Genomic DNA, 19,438 nt, shown 5'->3' with positions numbered 1-19,438 from the left:
GGGGGAACCCCACTGACTTGGTGCATTCACAGGGAAACTTCAGAGGCTCAGCCTGCCAGGAGTGCCGAGACCCCAACAGATTTGGGCCTGAGTGCCAATCAAGCAAACGTACAGAGCCTCCCGGTAAAGTTAATCCTGCCTGCCTCGAACCTCTCCTAACTCCTCAGCCTTGCCTTTCCCTCCCGGGATGCTGGCCTTGCTTCCTTCTGCCCTGAGGCTCTTGGTAGGCTCAGGAGCCTCCTCCAGGGAGCCCTCCAGGATGCCTCTCTTTTCACCGGGCTTTCCCCTTCCCCTGTGGTCCTGTACCACAGCTCTGGACTCTCAGGGTTATTTCTACATTCTAAATACACAGAAGACAGAAAGGTGATGTCCCCATGTGTGCCTTAGTGCGGCTGGGGTTCTACTTGCTCTTGTATGTCCGGGACTTGTGCAACCATGGATCACGGGGCGGGCATGGGAGCTGCTGGTGTTTTGCTGGCTAGGATGGTCCCTGCTGTGACCAAGGTGAGCAATGCTACCTGGGGCCTCTTCTTTGTGGCCAGAGAAGGGGAAGACCGCTGGATGCCAGATAGGCCCGTGAGGGGCCTGGGAGTATCATCCCAGGCTTTTGTACCAGCAATGCAGTCTGGCCACTCACACACAGAAAACTGCTCCTGAGAGGCAGCGGGCCTGTGGCCACTCCGGTGGAAAGCATGATGGGAAGAGGGTTCCTGGGACTCCGAGCACTCAGGCTCTCTCTGTCCTGGCAGCTCCTGACCCCTGCAAGCCATCTCCTTGCTCCCCCCTGGCCCGATGCTCTGTGACTCCCACGGGGCAGGCTCAGTGTCACTGCCCAGAGAATTACCACGGTGATGGGAAAGTGTGTCTGCCCCAGGACCCGTGCGTCACCAACTTTGGCGGCTGTCCCAGCAACTCGACCTTATGTCTGTACAAGGATCCGGGCAAGGTGAGCTAGGACACCGGCCTCACAAGCCACTCACACACTCCGGCCGTGGAATTCTGGGCAAGTCACCCCGGCTTACACTTATAAGATGCGGGGAGAGCCCTGGTCAGCCCTGGTCATTGAGGATGGGTGGCAGGGCTGTGTGAGGGAGGCATATGCCAGCAGTTTTCCTGGATTCTCACTGGTGGACGTACCGTCCCTTCCCGGCCCAGGCTGTCTGTGTGTGCCAGCCAGGTTTGATCAGCCTTAACAACAATGCTTCTGCGGGATGCTATGCCTTCTGCAAACCACACTCCTGTGACAAGTCGGCCACCTGTCAGGTGACCCCTGATGGAAAAACCAGGTGGGCACGGAGCCAAGGGGAATGGGCACAGAGCAGGGAGGGTGGAGTGGGTAGTGGACTCTGCTGTGTTCCTCCACTCGGGGCCTGGAGGGGAGGGCTGGGGGAGGGGAGGGCTGGGGGAGGGTCAGGGGGAGGGGAGGGCTGGGGGAGGGCTGGGGGAGGGGAGGGCTGGGGGAGGGTCAGGGGGAGGGGAGGGTCAGGGGAGGGCCCGGGCCCACCCTCCCTCTGACCAGTCTCTCTGGATCTCCAGCTGTGTGTGCAAGGATGGTGAGGTGGGGGATGGTCGTGCCTGCTATGGACACCTGCTCCGTGAGGTTCAGAGGGCCAATCAGATGGGCCTGGTGTTCCTGCGCTTAAGAACAGCCATTGCCATGCTGGGTATGTGCCCCCTCAGCCTACCTGTGACAGTGCCCCCTGGACCCACAGAGCTGGGAGGGAGGGAGGGAGGGAGGGAGGGAGGGAGGGAGATCTAGCTAGCCTCAGCACAGACTCTTGTTTCTTTGCCCAAGAACTGGGTGAGGCCAGGATAGAGGTGGGAACTGATCCCAGGACTGGTGTCCCCTTCCCACACTAGACATCTAGCCCCATGCCCTCTGGAGCTCCCCATTTCATTCTGACACTACCTTTCTCCCCTACAGAGCAGGGCTGCCAGGAGATCCTTACCACGTCGGGGCCGTTCACTGTGTTGGTGCCGTCCATCTTCTCCGTCTCCTCTGTCCCCCCCAGTACCATGAATGTGAGCCCTTTCTCCCTGAGAGCAGGCCAAGGTCTCCCCGTACATGATGCTTCCCTTTGAGATAGTCAGACTGAAAAGAGACCTGCGAGGCCCCTTGTCCTCTCCATGACTCAGGCAGGGGGAGGTGCAGAGGGTTGGACTGTCTGGGTTAACCCCACACCCCATCCCTGTGCATTTGCAGATGACCCTTGCCCAGCAGCTCTGCAGACAGCACATTATTGCGGGGGAGCACATCCTGGAGGACGTAGGGCCCTCAAATACACGCAGGTGGTGGACACTTGCTGGCCAGGAGATCACCGTCACCTTCAACCGCCTGGTATGAGAGGGACCCCCAGAGGAACGGCAAGGGGGGTGGAGCAGCTGAGGCAAATGTGTGGCCGTGGGAAGGAACTGCAGGACAGGGCCGGGCACATGGGACATAGCCCCGTGTCTGTCCCTTCAGAGATACACCTATAAGTATAAAGACCAGCCCCAGCAGACGTTCACTGTCCAAAAGGCCAACTATATAGCAGCCAACGGGGTCTTCCATACGGTCACCGCCCTGCGGAGGCAGCTCCCGCCCCCACTCCCAGGGGACCCAAAGGTGAGTGGGCAAGCGGTTCTCCACCTTGTGCAGTAGAGAATGTCCAGGCATGCGGCCTCTCTGGCGTGTGGAAGCCAGGCTCCTCCTCCAGGGGCTGACGCTGCCTCATCCTGCCCTGTGGCACTTATACCTGCAGAAAACCGTCGGCCAGATCCTTGCTTCCACGGAGGCTTTCACGCGCTTTGAAACCATCCTGGAGGTGAGCTTGGGGAACGCAGTTCTACCTAGCTGGGCTCCCAGACCAGAACAGCTCACTGCCCCAGAATCAGCCCACCCACCTTCCTAGAGCCCACCCGTCACAATCCTGGGGCTTTACGGAGGACCAATGCATTGCTCACGGCTCACGCTTACGCAGCGGGAGCTCCCTGCTGGCTGACAGTGGCCGGAACCAGGTAGGCGAGGATCTATGCAATCTTTCATTCTGCTGCCACAGAACTGCGGGATGCCGTCCATCCTGGACGGGCCTGGTCCCTTCACAGTCTTTGCCCCAAGCAATGAAGCTGTGGACAGCCTGCGAGATGGCCGACTGATCTACCTGTTTACATCAGTAAGCTCTATGAAGAGATGGGGGCTGTGGGCTGGGTTTGTCAGACACCCCCACCCCCCACCCCAGTCAACCTCCAGCAACTGACTCCTCCCCTCAGGGCCTTTCCAAACTTCAGGAGCTGGTACGGTACCACATCTACAACCGTGGCCAGGTGAGAGGGTCTCCTCCTTCACGGTGTCCCATGCTTCAGGGACTGCTGCAGGTTTTGATCTTTCTGGGGACCCAGTGTCCTCATCCTCCCTTCTCCATTGCTGGGGACTCAAAGTCACTGTGTGCCACCTGGACAAAGTGTGGCCAGTGACCAGCCTAAAACCACTGTCTCCGGCCCCAGCTGACAGTCGAGAAGCTCATCTCTAAGGGACGTGTCCTCACCATGGCCAACCAGGTCCTGTCTGTGAATATCTCTGAGGAGGTAAGCTCTGTGAGCAGCTGAGCACACGGGCCAGTGCAGGAGCTGCTGGCCTTGTTCATGCCTGCCAGTGTGCCCCGAATACCATGGTGGGCAGGACCCTTGACAAGGCCCCAGCTGGGCTAGGAAAATGGATGTAGGTCCCACAAACATGTGGTAAAGCCACACTGGACAGAAACAGACCAGCAAAGGCCGGCTGGGTTGGCACATGGCGTCTGTGCTGCAGGGCCGCATCCTGCTGGGACCTGAGGGCATCCCCCTGCGGAGAGTGGATGTGCTGGCTGCCAACGGGGTGATCCACATGCTGGAAGGCATCCTGCTGCCCCCCACCATCCTGCCTATCCTACCGAAGCACTGTGATGAAGAGCAGCACAAGATTGTGCCGGTGAGCCCTGCCCTGAACCCAGCCTTCATCCTGTACCCAGACGCCCACCCCTAGCACCTGGGCAGGAGAGGACACTGTTGTCGCTGTCACAGGATATTTGAGACAGGGTAATACATAGAAAGAGGCTTACTTTGTCTCACAGTTCTGCAAGCACAGTATGGCAGCAGTTCAGTTCTTGTTGACGGAGGGTCTTGGGGCACAAGGGCAGTTGGGCATAGGTGGAGAGGCCACAGTGATGAGGTGACGAGTGTCCTCGGCTCATTCCATCAGAACCTCCTGGCCTCTCCTCCCCATATCTTTGCTGAATGTCTCTGACCCTCTGCCCTGCCCCATTCTTCCCAGGGTTCTTGTGTGGATTGCCAAGCCTTGAATGCCAGTATATGCCCCCCAAATAGTGTGAAAATGGTGAGCACCCCTGGCCCTCAGGAATCCTCAGGGATTTTGCCAGCATCCCAGTCATACCCAGGCTGCAGCGGGGAGCAGAGGCAGGGAGGCTGGACCATACCTGGAGGCTCGGCATGTCCTAGCCCCACAGAGAGTGGGAGTCCTGGACCAGGGCTGCCTGGCAAAGGCTAGCCCAGCACCCACTCTGCTGACTGGCCTTGTGTGGCACGTCCTAGGACATCTTCCCCAAGGAGTGTGTTTATACCCACGACCCAGCTGGACTCAACGTGCTGAAGAAGGGCTGTGCCCACTACTGCAACCAGACCATCACAGTGAGCCTGGGCAGGCCTGCACCCCCTGGGGACCCTGGCCACTTCCTCTTTGTCTGGGCTTCCCAAGCTGGGTCGAGGGGGCTCCCCTGGCCAGGCGTTTTTTGTTTTTGTTTGGTTTGGAAGGGTTTTTGTTGGATTGATTTTGTGTCCGTGCTAGGAATAGAACCCAAAGTCTTGCATACTAGGCGAGCATTTTGCGGGGGGACTGCTCCCAGCCCTGCCCCACATCCTGATGGTTAAGGAGGCGCCACTGGAGGGTCCACCCCCCCACCCCCCCGCTGTGCTCTAGAGATGAGACCAGGAAGCCGAAGCATCCTGTGTGGGAGTTGGCATGGCCTGGGTGTTCACGCATGCTCTGTCTCTTGCAGAAACGTGGTTGCTGCAAAGGATTTTTTGGGCCTGACTGCACACAGTGTCCTGGGGGCTTCTCCAACCCCTGCTATGGCAAAGGCAATGTGAGTCCCCACCCTGCTAGGTGTAATGAAGGTTGATACCTTCCCCAGCTGGCGGTGTCAGAACCAGGCCTGCCTCTCTCTTGTCTCAGCTTTCCCACTCTAAGTAATTGACGTTGGACCAAACTGTTTCATTAGAAATTATTACTTTTGGTGAAAAAAAGAAAGAAAGAATTACTTTCAGGTGTAGAGAGGCAGCTCAGTGGTTAAGAACACAAGCTACTCTTGCAGAGGACCTGAGTTTGGTTACCAACACCCATGTTAGGTAGCTCACAACCACCTCTAACTCCAGCTCCAGGGGATCCAGCATATCTGGCCTCTGTGGGTCTCTGCATTCAAGTGCATGCATGCACATGCACGCATGTGCTTGCACACACACACACACACACACACACACACACACACACACACACACACACCTAAAAAGTATTTTTCTGAGGTAGAGTCTCTCTATATAGTCCTGACAGTCCTGGAACTCTCTCTGTAGACCAGGCTGGCCTGGAACTCATAGAACCTGCCTCTGCCTCCTGAGTGCTGGGATTAGAGGCACGTGTCACCATGCTAGTTCCTAAATCTTTTCAAAAAGAATTATTTTGATAGATTATTACATCTGTTTTCCAAAAGATGGTCTGCCAGTATTCTTTAGTGTTTTGCTTTTGACACTTTGGGATGACAGTGCCACTTTAGTGCCTGCACAGAGAGCACAGGACTTAATGTGTGAGCTCCAGGGCCATGTGCCTCTCAGTAGCTAGCTGGCAGCTTAAGTGATTTTGGAGGTCACTTCCAGGGTGAGCCCACCAGGGAGGGAGGTTCAGGGAGGAGGGTATAAACGTACATTTCCTGTCCTGACTACCCAGTCCCAAATAACCGACTCAGAGGCTGAATATGAATTATAAATGCTTGGCCAATAGCTCAGGCTTATTACTTAACTAGCTCTTATATTTAAGTTAGCCCATATTTCTTATTTATGCTTTGCCACATGGCTCATGGCTTGTTACCTCATTTTCTTTATTTTATTTTTTGAAATTTATTTATTTTTATTTTATGTACATTGGTATTTTGCCATGGTGTCAGGTCCCCTGGAATTGGAATTATAGACAGTTGTGAGCTGTCATGTGGATGCTGGGAATTGAACCCTGGTCCTCTGGATGAGCACACAGTGTTCTTAACTGCTGAGCCATCTCTCCAGCCCCAATGTTACATCATTTTTTACATGTCCTGCTTGCTCGGTGGCTGCCTGGCATCTCTTGTGACTCCCCTGACTCCGCCCTTCTTCCTCCCATCATTCTCTTTGTGTCAGGCTGTCTTGCCGAATCTCTTCTTGCTCTGCTATCAGCCAATCAGGTTTTTTTTTTTATTAACAATGAGCATAATCGACAGTATTTCCTCCTTTTTGTCTAATTAAAAAGGAAGATTTTAACCTTAACAGTAAAATTATATATAACAAAAACAGTAATTAAGTAAGGATTATAGTAACAATATTCAATCCATTTGTATTTGGCAAAATTAAAGAAAATATTTTATCTTATTTTTGTGAGTCCAAAGTTTTGTATCTGATTTACCTTTTATCATAACTAAGGAAAACTATAACTCTTTAGTCTTCAGCTCCATCAAAGACCCCAGAAGGGTGAAATGTTACCTAACAACAGGGACATCTTGCTGCTTGGACAATCACCCATAGTTCCTTTGTAATGTTGGAGCATCCAACTCTGGCCTACAGGCCTAGTATATCTGACAGATTTGCTGTGAAGCAGGGAATTTTAAAGGATGGTCCTACCTTGTCTTGGCAAAGTTCAGCAGTCACTTTTCTTATGTCCTGTTGGTCTACTTTGGACAGTAATTGTCAGCAATTGAGGCAAGGGCAGTTTCTTTGCCCACATGACTAGCTTTTACCATAAAGAAAATAAACTCCATACAAATTTTTTTAATGCCCAACATCTTCTCTGAAATAGATTGGTGCTGCCAGGAGCAGATGTGTCTCACTGTCATGAAAAGCCTTAGGTTATTAAACATATTAGATGCCATATTCTGTGTAGGTCTTTGAAGTGTTTAAAGACCATCTATCTAAATATATGTCTATGACCTTGAAAACATACCTAACTTGACTATAAGTTCGACTATTTTTAAAAATTTTTAACTTTATTTTATATGCATTGGTGTGAAGGTGTCAGATCCTGGAGAACTGAACTTACAGACAGTTGTGAGATGCTATGTGGGTGCTGGGAATTGAACCCGGGTCCTCTGGAAGAGCAGCCGTTGAGCCATCTCTCCAGTCCCATATAGTTGACTATTAATCTGTATTTTTAATTATGTATTACATTGTTAAATGAACTGTATAAGCATAATACCCCAAACAAGAGTAGAAACATACATATAGTATAACAAAATTAACTTTAAATTTGCATCAACAAACCAAAATCCATACCAATGTAAAATATTTAAGACTAGGGGTTGCTTTTTTAGTTTAGAAGTAGAGTCAATAATCTATCCTTTTATCCTATTATTTCTATATCTCCCCCTTTTCTTTTTACAATGAGATCCCTGAATCTAATCTCCTTTGTTCAGCTTTTTTTCGTGATCATTACCAATAACAACTTGTAACCAATCCCCTAAACAATGACAACTATCATAATTTATTATTGAGAATGTAGGCATAGTTCTCTGGACTATTTTCTGTTGATTGGTGGTAATCTTTGGGGGACCCTGAGAAAATTTAGGATTATGGTCAAGTCTTGACTGGAGTATTCTGTGTGGCTGGATCATCTCAGCCAGCAGCCTTGAAGTTCTTCTGGATGTAGAACTCAGAGGAAACTGCAACAGAGGTGCTCTGAAATGTTGAATCATCTGGGCCATCTGTTCCCAATGGAGATTTTTTTCAGGGGGGGTCTTCCTCAATCAAACCTGATTTTTCTTAACCCAGAATGAATCCAGAGCCTTTCATTTCCTGTGGAAATAAAAGCAGAACCTCTTTTCCAAAGTAACATATCTTTTGACTTAAAAATTTTGAAGTCAAGATTTTTTTTTTAAATATATAGGTTGGTTTAATCTAGTAGCTTTCATAATCAAATGTCTCTCAGCAGTTATCATTTGTTCATTAGTGGTCAAAAAATTTAAAGACAAAACAATAACACACAGTATCCAGACTCTCTGTGTATTTCCCATCTTTATTTAACTTCTTTTTAATTACTCTATTCCTTTTTTAAGGACTTTATTTTAAAACTATATATATATATATATATATTTTATATATATATATAGTTATATATATATAAAACTATATATATATATATATATTTTAAATTTAAGACTGTATATATTCCTTTTCTTCTCTCTCCCAAGTCTATGCATATTTTTTAAACACACTGTGACCTGTTTAGAGGCTCTTTTTGTCTGAATCTGTCCTTGCTGCTCACCTGTAACCTCTTCTGTCTGCATGAGCCAAAAACCTGCTGTGTACCTTAGACCACGGCATGCTGGTGCTGGCTCCTGCTCCTCAGCTCTCTGAGAGCCTAGTCTCGTGGTGGAGGAGGCAGGGTTCCCTCCAGCTCTGGGAGCCATGTTTACCTCCCCAACTCTGGGAAGTTTCTAGGTCCATGCTGCCACTGAGTAGTGTGCCGCTGGCTGCTCAAAAACACCATATAAGCATTTGGCAGTAGGACTTCTTAAAAGAGCCACTAGCAAGTCCGGAAGCCGTCTCTTAAAGGAGCCGCGCCTCTGCTTACCACCAGCAAACAGAGCCCACCGAAGAAGAGACAGCTACCAAGAAATCATGCTTGACTCCATTCTTGTGTGTCTAGAATTCTTTTTTAAGCTCTGTCAGGTTTTATGTGGAAATTTTGACCCCCACATTGGGCTCCATATGTAAATGGACATTTCCTGTCCCAAGTAACCAGCTTAGAGGCTGAATGTGAATTATAAATGCTCAGCCAATAGCTCAGGTTTATTACCAACTGGCTCTTACATTTAAGTTAATCCACTGTGGTGATATATAATAAACTTGCCTGAGGATCAGAGGACAGAGTCAGCCACTAGATTAGACAGAGGTCAGGCAGTGGTGGCACACACCTTTAATCTTATCACCTGGTAGGCAGAGATCCGTCTGGATCTCTGAGTTCAAGGCCATACTAGGCTACATGAGATTGATCCAGTTTAGGAGGAAACAAAGCTAGGCAGTGGTGGCACACACCTTTAATCCCAGCACTTGAGATTTCATGCCTTTGCTTTGGAAACACACATGCTTTTAATCCCAGGAAGTAATATGGCAGGGCAGAGAAAGGTATATAAAGTGTGAGGAAACAGGAACTCACTCTCTTTAGGCTGAGTCACTCTAAAGCAAGCAGAATTTAAGCATTGGAGACTTTCTGATAGTGGCTGGCTGCTCGCTTCTCTGATCTTTCAGCTTTCACCCTGATATCGGGCTCTGGGTTTTGTTTTTGTTTTTTGTTTTTTGTTTTTTTTAATTAAAAGACCATCTAAGATTCGAACAACAACCCATATTTCTTATGTACACTTTGCCACGTGACTCATGGCTTATCACCTCATTTTCTACACATCCTGCTCCCCTGACTCGGCCCTCCCTCCTCCCATCATTCTCTCTGTGTCTGGCTGTCTCACCCAATCTCATCTTGCCCTGCTATCAGCCAATCAGTTTTTATTAACAATGAGCGTAATCCCCAGCAGGAGGGGATGTGGTGACCATGTCCATGGCTGATCTTTATGCCTGCCATCTTCCAGTGCAGCGATGGCGTCCAGGGCAATGGGGCCTGCCTCTGCTTCCCAGACTACAAGGGTATTGCCTGCCATATCTGCTCCAACCCAAACAAGCATGGCGAGCGGTGCCAGGAAGGTGAGTGGTGGTGGCCTGGGCCACCTCCCAGAGAGAGAGAAGCTCTTGATGTAGAAACTATGACGAGGGCCTCCGGAGAAGGAACAGGGCCCTAAGAGGAATGGTGGCCACAGGGAGTAGAACAGTAACAGGTGTTTTTCACCAGAAGAAAACTGTGCTTCAATCTAAAGCAAGCAAGATTTAAGCAAGACACATTGGAGACTTTCTGATAGTGGGATTAGAGACAGCAGCTAGCATGATGTGACTGAAAATTCAAAGCTAAGCATGGTGGTGCACGCCTTTAATTCCAGCACTCAGGAGGCAGAGGCAGGTAGATCTGTGAGTTCAAGCCTGGTCTACAGAGTGAGTTCTAGGACAGCCAGAGCTACATAGAGAAACCCTGTCTCAAAAAAAATAAAAACAAACAAGTAAACTATGAGGCAGGCCATTTATTTATCTGCTCTTTGAGTTTGAATGATCTGTGATTTAGGGACCCTAATATAGAATCAGATAACATAAATTCAAGTCTATTACAGCCACTCCATTCCCAGCCCCGTACTTTGCAACCCAGTCTTGGCTTCCAACAAGCCCTCCTTGCTGCCCAGTTTCTCTGTTCTCATTTCCCCCCATAGACTGTGGCTGTGTCCATGGTCTGTGTGACAACCGCCCTGGCAGTGGAGGAGTGTGCCAGAGCGGCACTTGTGCCCCTGGCTTCCGAGGGCGTTTCTGCAATGAGTCCATGGGAAGCTGTACATCCAGAGGGTTGGCCCAGCTCTGCCACCAACATGCTCGCTGTGTTAGTCAGGAGGGTGAGGCCAGGTGAGGACTCTGGCTTCCTTTGTGTCCTGCCGTAACTACATGTTGCTTTGCTCATTCTCCAGCCTCTTAGCCAGGCTCACAGGGGCCTCTTTCCCTCCTCTAGGTGTGTCTGCCTTGATGGTTTTGAAGGTGATGGCTTCTCCTGCACACGCAGCAATCCCTGCTCACACCCAGACCGAGGTGGCTGCTCAGAGAATGTTAGTTCCTCTCTCCCCTCACCTTACCTTTTTACTAATGTTCTGACCCAGACACAGGATGGGGCTCCTTGGCCTCCACCCATGGCTCTGTACCCCGGAGTCACTTATCCCTGACCCACACAGGCGGAATGTGTCCCTGGAGACCTGAGCACCCACCGCTGCATTTGCCACAAAGGCTGGAGTGGGGATGGCCGCATCTGTGTGGCCATCGATGAATGTGGGCTGGACACTCGAGGTGGCTGTCACGCGGATGCTCTCTGCAGCTACGTGGGCCCTGGACAGGTAAGGAGCGGAAGGATAGCTGGGGACTTGCCTCCACCCAGTCTAACCTCAGGAACATCCACTCTAAGCTCAGAGTCTGGACCCACAGATGCAGCTGAAGTCAGACACCCTGGGACTCGTGTGCTCCCTGGGTCCCCATGTGTAATGAGCCCCTGTTACAGGGCAAGCTCTCTCCGAGACTAGGGGAGTGTGGTACTAAGCAGGTAAGGGGAAACCCTGCCTCTAGAGGTCCCAAATCTGTAGGTTCACAGTAATCTATCTCTGGAATGTCACAGTCTCCTCTCAAATACTTGTGGGATGTTAAAGCATTTTGAGGTTCATGAACCAGAGTTCTGACAAGTGTCTAAGAATATCTAACATGGACCAGGCATGGTGGCACATGCCTTTAATGCCAGTATTCAGGGGGCAGAGGGAGACAGACTTCTATGAGTTTGAGGCCAGCTTGGTATGCATAGTGAATTCCAGAACAGTTAGAGATACAGAATAGACCCTGTTTCAAAACAAAAGAACATCTAAGGTGTGGCTGAAGAGATGGCTCTGTGGTTAAGAGCACTTGGCGCTCTTGCAGAGGATCTGGGTTAGGTTTAATATCCACGTGGCAGCTCACAACTGTGTAACTCCAGTTCCAGAGGATCTGAAGCCTTCATCTGGCCTCTGGAGGCATTGCATGTATGCAGTGCACAGACATAATGCAGGCAAAATCCCATATATAAAAATTAAGCATAAATAAGTCAAGGCTGGAGAGATGGCTCAATGGTTAAGAGTTCTGGCTGCTCTTACTAAGAACCTAGGTTTGGTTCCTAGCACCCACATGGCAGCTCACAATTATTGGTGAAATTATTAAGGCCACTCCACGTAGTTAAAAGGGAGGTTTATTTTGTGGGGTAACTTACAAGTGAATGGATAGTTTACAGAGTCTGGGAAAGGCGTAGCACAGTCCAGTGGTGTTCTCTGGAGAACTCTGCTCAGTCTACCTCCAGCGTCCAGGGTCCAGGAACCAAGAGAGCCTGCGCATCCAGATCTTGGGTCTTCAGAGTCCTCTCTTGGCCCTGCCTTATAGGCGTAACAGTTACCGAAGCCTCAATGGGGGTTGGAACTTCCAGATCAAAGCTGGAATGGCTACCCACTACACACAATGGTCTGTAACTCTAGTCTCTGGGAATCCAGAGTCCTTTTCAGGCCTCCACAGGAGTTTTAGAAGTAAGAATCTGTAAGATTGAGGGGTTATGTAATTTATGATGGTGATGAGTAATTTATGAATATGATGATTTATGATGGTCAGGAATGCACATGGTATACACACACACGTAGGCAAAACACCCATACACATAAAATAATTTTGTATACATATTTTAGAAGAATACCTATGGTACCAATAGGAGGCTAGGTTGACTGGTTCAGAGTCACCCTCTTCCCGGCCCTGTCCTCTCAATTCTGTGATGGCCTCTGGGCCAGCAGTCTGTGGAGTGTTGTCAATAAATCAGACTGGAATCTGAATCCCATCCAGGAGCTGGGGAGCACTCAGGAGGCAGAAGCAGGGATCTCACATTCACGACCAGCCTGGGCTGTGTAACAAGAGCCTGTGAAAGGAAAGAGAGAGAGAAAGAAAACTCAGAACTGAGGCTTTGAAATCTTAGGTGTAGATGCCCCCAACAATTGAGATGGGGTGAGGGTCCCACTTGTGCTGACTTGCAGGGTAGACAAGCCCAAAGGTATGTCCATTAGGGGAGAGACTGTAACAGATGACTGGATGACCGAGAAGGAGGTGGGATTCCGGTGCCCTTCCTGGGGCTGGCCTTGGCCAACCCCTGCCCATTTGCCATAAGACACTGACCTCAAGCCAAAGGCCTTGACAGGGTTCTGAGTACAGGGTGGTGCTGAGTTTCCACAGAAGCTTCCAGTCAGGGCCATCTCTTGATCAGCCTTACCCTGAGAGCTAGTTTCCCCTTGGGGCTCCAGAGCCCAGATCTCCAAAGGCAAGATCGTAAGAGCTCATCTGAGGTCTGGGCAGATCTCCTGGGGAGCCGAGGAAGAGATGGGGGAAGTCAAACTCTGTTCCCTTGCCTCTCCAGAGTCGATGCACATGTAAGCTGGGCTTCGCTGGAGACGGCTACCAGTGCAGCCCCATTGACCCCTGTCGGGTAGGCAATGGTGGCTGCCATGGCCTGGTAAGAGGGCACAAAGGCTTCGAGGCCCTGGGGAGGCTCTCGGGGGAGGGCCTGCTGCAGCTGGGCATGTCTGTCCTCAGCACTTGTATCTTTCCAAGTCCCAAACCACGTCACCACTCCTTCACTCTACAAGATAAAGCCCTTGTGCTGGTGTATTAAGGCCATAGCGCCTCCAAGAGCCTCCCAGCCTGCCCGGCCCCTCTCACTGCCCCACCCCTCTCCGTGCCTTGTTCCTCTGGCCCTGGCAAGCTCCTTGCTGTGTCTTGACTTCCCTCTGCCCTCCTACCCTACGGCATCTCTACCTTTCCCAGACACTCCTCAGGCCTTGCCCCTCCTGCTTTCAAAAGCCCAGGCTCCTGCAGGCCAGGGTTACCTTTGTTGTTCTATAGGGCTGGCTCCTCAAGCCCCTGGTTACGACTGGTGGGATGATCCCCACGCCCAGGGCTCTGCGGTCCTGGGGAGCAGGCCTCCTGCATGGGCTTTGTGAACACAGACAGGATAGCTGGAGAGGGCCATAGAAGGACTCGGGGCCCCCCCACACAGGCGAAGGGGGGGTGTTGATAACAAGAGGAGAAGAAGACGAGAACAGCTGGTACCCAGCTGTTGTTTGGGTGATGAATGGAGGCCCTAACTGTCTGTTCCTTACCCTTACCAGGCTACTTGCCAGGCAGTTGGGGGAGGTCAGCGGGTTTGCACATGCCCCCCTCATTTTGGCGGCGATGGCTTTAGTTGCTATGGAGACATCCTCCAGGTAGGTGGTGCACAGGCTTGTTCTCCTCCCCAAGTGTGTGCTGTCCTCCGGTGTACCTGTGTGGAAGGGGGCGCTTGGGGACTGGAATTCGTCCTTAGGTCTATGCCCTCAGCCTTCTTTTCCTGCCCCTTAGGAACTGGAGGCAAATGCCCACTTTTCCGCCTTCGCGCAGTGGTTCAAGGTAGGGACGGGGCAGAATGGTAGGGTTGGGCTGGTGTCTGCACGGCCTTCCTGGACACAGGAATGCTACCTAGCGCTCGTTCCAAGAGTCACCTTTGTCTCCCTGTCCCCACTCGCTGTGTGCAGAATTCAAGTGTCACTCTCCCTGCTGACAGCAATGTCACAGCCCTGGTACCTTCTGAATCTGCCATCCGCAGGCTGAGCCCCGAGGACCAGGCCTTCTGGCTGCAGCCAAAGATGCTGCCCGAACTGGTCAGGTGGGACAGCTGGGAAGGGCCTGGGTCATGGAGGGGATTCTGGGTGGAGCCATGGACCCTTCCCAGACAGGGTTGAGAGGATCTGGTTCTTTGTTTACCATGTTTCTACACAAGTGGGGAGAACCCAGGCTTAAGGTTCTTTGCAGGTCACACTAATCTGGCTCAATGCCCCCCTCCCAACCGTTCCCCTTAGGGCCCATTTTCTCCAGGGTGCCTTCTCGGAGGAGGAGTTAGCCCGGTTAAGTGGACAACAAGTAGCCACACTGAGCCCCACGACACGCTGGCAGATACACAACATCAGTGGGGTAAGAGCTGAACTCGGGAGCAATCAGCCCAGGGCTGGTTCAGAGACTAACACGGGACACATAGTTGTCTCGTTAGGAGCTGTGTCTGCCAGCGCCTGTAACTCTGCCCTCTCTTGTGGGTACTGGTGGGGGTTTATGCCCCCACCTGGTGGAGCCTGAGGCTGCAAGCTCGGTGGGATCTCTCACACCATCTATCAGTGGCCAACTAGAGTGATCTTCTGCTGCCTTCCAGAAAATCTGGGTGCAGAATGTCAGTGTGGATGTAACCGACCTCCTTGCGACCAATGGCATCCTACACATCATCAGCCAGGTAAGGCAGGAGAAGGGAGTGCCGGGAACTTCCCAGGCCAGGAAGGAGGGACTGACAGCCCCCCCTGCTCTATGCCAGGTCTTGTTGCCCCCAAGAGGTGCTGTGCAGACTGGGCCGGGGTTGCTACAGCAGCTAGATAGGGTGCCCGCCTTCCACCTCTTCCGGGAGCAGCTGAAGGTAAAGGAGGCTCATTCAAGGGGAGTGAGTTCCTGGGGGGGGGGGGTGCCGGGGCTGGCTGGCTCCCGCATGGGCACTGAGGACTGCCTGCTCATGGGGGGGGGGTGGTGCCGGGGCTGGCTGGCTCCCGCATGGGCACTGAGGACTGCCTGCTCATCGGGGGGGTGCCGGGGCTGGCTGGCTCCCGCATGGGCACTGAGGACTGCCTGCTCATCGGGGGCGTGCCGGGGCTGGCTGGCTCCCGCATGGGCACTGAGGACTGCCTGCTCATCGGGGGGGTGCCGGGGCTGGCTGGCTCCCGCATGGGCACTGAGGACTGCCTGCTCATCGGGGGCGTGCCGGGGCTGGCTGGCTCCCGCATGGGCACTGAGGACTGCCTGCTCATCTTACCTTGCTCCCTGTCTCTATCCCTACCTAGCACCACAAACTAGTGGCCCAAATTGAGGCTGCCAAAGCCTGCACCATCTTTGTGCCCACAAACCACTCTCTGGAGACCCAGGGCAACAGCAGTATCTTGGTGAGGCCTCGGGGATGGGCAGGATAAGTCTCCTATGCTAAGACACACGGACATGGTGGGGATGGCATGATACCCAGGGCCCTCGAGAGTCTTGGAAACCCTGAAGTGACTCCTCCTTGGCAGGACATAGACACAGTCCGACATCATGTGATCCTTGGGGAGGCACTCACTGTGGAGGTCCTGCGGAAAGGAGGACACCGGAACTCCCTTCTGGGCCCCGCCCACTGGCTGGTCTTCTACAACCACAGTGGCCAGGTTTGAAGGGCAGGGATTAGGAGACCCTTCCCGGGAACTCTGCTCTTGGGACTTGCCTTTGAAACTTCCTCACCAAGGAGACTCCAGCCTCTGCTCCGGGAAGACCCCCCTTCCATCCTTGGAGCTACCCCCAGTCCTAGAATTTGTTCTTATCCTGTTGCCTCTAAGAGTGAGGGTGGTGGTAGTGGGTAGGTAGTGACTCAACCTGCTCTCCTCCTTCCCAGCCTGAGGTGAACCACATGCCACTGGAGGGGCCCTTTCTGGAGGCTCCTGGCTGCTCCCTCTTTGGCCTGTCCGGGATCTTGACAGTGGGCTCCAGCCGCTGCCTGCACAGCCATGCAGAAGCTCTTCGGGTAAGGAGCTGGGGCCTGGAGGGGTGTTTGTTAAAGATCGGCAGCTGTGAGGGCTGGAGAGATGGCTCAGCGGTTAAGAGCACTGGCTGCTCTTCCAGAGGTCCTGAGTTCAATTCCCAGCAACCACATGGTGGCTCACAACAGTCTATAATGAGATCTGGTGTCCTCCTCTGGCACGCAGAGCAGTCATACATAAAATATTAAAAATACATATGTATATATATATGTATATATTATATACATCATACACATACATCATATATGTATATATGTACACACACACATACACACACACATATATATATCAGCAGCTACAACTGGACATGATGACACATGTCTTTAACCCCAGAACTCTAGAGGCTGAGGTAAGCAGATCTCTTCTTGAGCTTGAGGCCAGTCAGGCCTACACAGTGAGACGCTGTTTCAAAAACGACCAAAAACAAGCCCCGGAGCAGCAGCTGCCGCTTGGTCTAGGTGGCAGGAAGGAGCACTTGGCCCAGCCTTGGCCGGGATCAACTGACGCCTTGCCCTTCTTCTCCAGGAGAAATGCATAAACTGTACCCGGAAATTCCGCTGCACTCAAGGCTTCCAGCTGCAGGTGACGCCGGGCTCAGCCCAGCCCTGTACTTACTTCAGTGTCCCCACTAACCCCCCAGGTCCAGACCCGCTGGGACCTGGCCTGGGATGGGCAGCTGCAACTCGCAGTTCAGGCTGAACCCCAGCCGTGGTCTGCTCAGAGGGACTCATTGTCGCCCTAGGCTGGTCCCTGTGCCATGCCCTCGTCAGGCCCATCGGTCCCGGCCTCCCCCTCTCCTTCTATCCTCCTCACACTTGTCAACCTCACTCTGACACCTGTAACACTGTGGTTAACTCCCATGCGCAACCCTGTCCCGCCCAAGCCACCGGATGACCCTTCCTGTGTGTCTCCGATTCTAGGACACACCTAGAAAGAGCTGTGTCTACAGATCTGGCTTCTCTTTCTCCCGGGGCTGTTCCTACACGTGTGCCAAGAAGATCCAGGTTTGCTGTGAGGTGTCCCCCAGCGAGGCTTTGCCGCTTTGCCCCGGGGAGGAGGGGAGCACTGAATTTCAAGGGCAGAGGAGCTGAGCCTCCAGCAAAGACAGCAAAGCAAGGGTCTTAGGGATGTCCAAAACCAGAGGGCTGCTGTTGGTCCTGTCTCTAACCCCTGGGGAATGGGCATAGGAGAGCTACAGGGTCGCATCCCAGAGCTGCCCCATCAGCCAAACCCGGCGGCGGCGGCGGCGGTAAGGACGCTTCCCTGTCTCCCCCGTGCAGTCCATGCAGTTGCAGCTCTCCCTGTTCGAGCCCACCCCCACCAGGGGAGGGCTGTGGAAGGCATCCTCCACATGCCCTGAGGGTTCTGGTCTACCTTCCCTGGGTCTGTGCTTCCGATTTGCTCTGCTCCTTGGCCCTGAGATGTAACCATCTCTTTCTGGCTGGTGACATCCATCCTGGCCTGTGCTGGGCCTCTCTCCTTCCCCTGCCCCTGCCCCTTCCCCTTACAGGTGCCCGACTGCTGCCCAGGCTTCTTCGGCACCCTATGTGAGCCGTGCCCGGGAGGTCTAGGTGGAGTGTGCTCGGGCCATGGGCAGTGCCAAGACAGGTTCCTGGGCAACGGAGAGTGTCGCTGCCAAGAGGGCTTCCATGGGACAGCCTGCGAGATGTGTGAGCTGGGCCGCTACGGACCCAGCTGTTCCGGAGGTGAGTCTGCAGAGTCGGACGGTGGTCCTTGGGGAGGAGAACAGACTGGGGTCACTATACCACGAAGAGCAGGTTAGAGTAACTCATGTCCTTTATTGTTCCACTTCCAGTATGTGACTGTGACCACGGGCTGTGCCAGGAGGGCCTTCGAGGGAATGGAAGCTGTGTCTGTAATGTGGGTTGGCAGGGTCTCCGCTGTGACCAGAGTAAGTAGGTCCCAGGGGGTTGGGGGCACGGGACAATAGGGGGACGATTCTGGTCGGAATGACCAGAACCTTCTGCCTCCTCCCAGAAATCATCGATCCTCAGTGTCCCAAGAAGTGCGATCCCAATGCCAAGTGAGTGAGGCCGCCCTGTGGTGGGGTGACTGTGGGCAGGACAGGGCAGACGCAGTTCAACGGCTGCCATCCTTCCTAGCTGTGTGCAGGACGACGCTGGGATCCCCGCCTGTGTCTGTGCCGCGGGATATTCAGGCAATGGCACTTATTGCTCAGGTTGGCCAGATTGGACGCCCTGGGCCCCACTCTGGAGTACTTGGGGTGGCTGACCCATCTACCTTCTTCTCACCTTTATCTCCTGCGTGTTTCTCACCTCTCTCCCTAGAGGTGGACCCATGTGCTGCGGGCCATGGGGGCTGCTCACCCCATGCCAACTGCACCAAGGTGGCTCCTGGGCAGCGGACATGTACCTGTCAGGATGGCTACACCGGCGACGGGGAGCTGTGCCAGGGTGAGGCGCCCCAAGATAGGCACATGTGAGGGTAGGCCTTTCAGGTCATCTGACTCAGACTGAGAAGGTCTGAGGGCAAAAGGGTATGTGGGGACGTGGGGCCCAGAGAGGGAGGAGATGGACACCTGGAGTTGCAGGCGGACAGATGAATGGCGGCGGGGGGGGGGGGGGGTCATAAGGGCTGCTCCTCATCTCAGTGTCTCTTCCCCTAGAAATAAACAGCTGTCTCGTCTACCATGGGGGCTGCCACATTCATGCTGAATGCATCCCCACAGGCCCCCGGCAGGTCAGTTGGCAGGCTTGTCTGGAGCCTCCGTTTAGACTAGGTCTGGGATGGCCTTTTCATTCAGGGTTCCTTGCAGCCACAATGATCAGGATTTGTGACAGGTCTCCTGCAGCTGCCGTGAAGGCTACACTGGTGATGGCATCCACACTTGCAAGCTTCTGGACCCCTGCTCCCAGGTTAGACCCTCATAT

The 19,438-nt window shown here is 52.8% G+C and overlaps 1 protein-coding gene across 1 annotated transcript in view; it reads left to right on the top strand.

Annotated features, from left to right (window-relative positions):
• Stab1 (stabilin 1) overlaps positions 1-19,438 on the top strand; it is a 33,584-nt gene that overhangs the window by 5,953 nt on the left and 8,193 nt on the right. Inside the window, exons 5-42 of the mRNA XM_006981519.4 lie at positions 33-123; positions 750-946; positions 1,156-1,286; positions 1,537-1,664; positions 1,925-2,022; positions 2,204-2,338; positions 2,465-2,605; positions 2,742-2,804; positions 3,039-3,152; positions 3,250-3,303; positions 3,484-3,564; positions 3,788-3,946; positions 4,289-4,351; positions 4,567-4,662; positions 5,031-5,117; positions 9,849-9,960; positions 10,572-10,758; positions 10,862-10,955; positions 11,079-11,237; positions 13,310-13,405; positions 14,061-14,156; positions 14,290-14,337; positions 14,463-14,593; positions 14,787-14,898; positions 15,131-15,208; positions 15,287-15,385; positions 15,804-15,902; positions 16,026-16,157; positions 16,382-16,510; positions 17,052-17,108; positions 17,447-17,530; positions 18,037-18,232; positions 18,343-18,438; positions 18,525-18,570; positions 18,650-18,726; positions 18,836-18,961; positions 19,174-19,247; positions 19,349-19,423. Coding sequence (XP_006981581.1) covers positions 33-123; positions 750-946; positions 1,156-1,286; positions 1,537-1,664; positions 1,925-2,022; positions 2,204-2,338; positions 2,465-2,605; positions 2,742-2,804; positions 3,039-3,152; positions 3,250-3,303; positions 3,484-3,564; positions 3,788-3,946; positions 4,289-4,351; positions 4,567-4,662; positions 5,031-5,117; positions 9,849-9,960; positions 10,572-10,758; positions 10,862-10,955; positions 11,079-11,237; positions 13,310-13,405; positions 14,061-14,156; positions 14,290-14,337; positions 14,463-14,593; positions 14,787-14,898; positions 15,131-15,208; positions 15,287-15,385; positions 15,804-15,902; positions 16,026-16,157; positions 16,382-16,510; positions 17,052-17,108; positions 17,447-17,530; positions 18,037-18,232; positions 18,343-18,438; positions 18,525-18,570; positions 18,650-18,726; positions 18,836-18,961; positions 19,174-19,247; positions 19,349-19,423 — 4,041 coding nt within the window. The remainder of the gene's footprint in view (positions 1-32; positions 124-749; positions 947-1,155; positions 1,287-1,536; positions 1,665-1,924; positions 2,023-2,203; positions 2,339-2,464; positions 2,606-2,741; positions 2,805-3,038; positions 3,153-3,249; positions 3,304-3,483; positions 3,565-3,787; positions 3,947-4,288; positions 4,352-4,566; positions 4,663-5,030; positions 5,118-9,848; positions 9,961-10,571; positions 10,759-10,861; positions 10,956-11,078; positions 11,238-13,309; positions 13,406-14,060; positions 14,157-14,289; positions 14,338-14,462; positions 14,594-14,786; positions 14,899-15,130; positions 15,209-15,286; positions 15,386-15,803; positions 15,903-16,025; positions 16,158-16,381; positions 16,511-17,051; positions 17,109-17,446; positions 17,531-18,036; positions 18,233-18,342; positions 18,439-18,524; positions 18,571-18,649; positions 18,727-18,835; positions 18,962-19,173; positions 19,248-19,348; positions 19,424-19,438) is intronic.

Source organism: Peromyscus maniculatus, chromosome 9 (genome assembly GCF_049852395.1).
Source record: "Peromyscus maniculatus bairdii isolate BWxNUB_F1_BW_parent chromosome 9, HU_Pman_BW_mat_3.1, whole genome shotgun sequence".
Classification (NCBI taxonomy): Eukaryota; Metazoa; Chordata; class Mammalia; order Rodentia; family Cricetidae; genus Peromyscus; species Peromyscus maniculatus.
The sequence above is the reverse complement of the archived record's forward strand: the minus strand, read 5'-3'. Positions and strand labels throughout refer to the sequence as shown.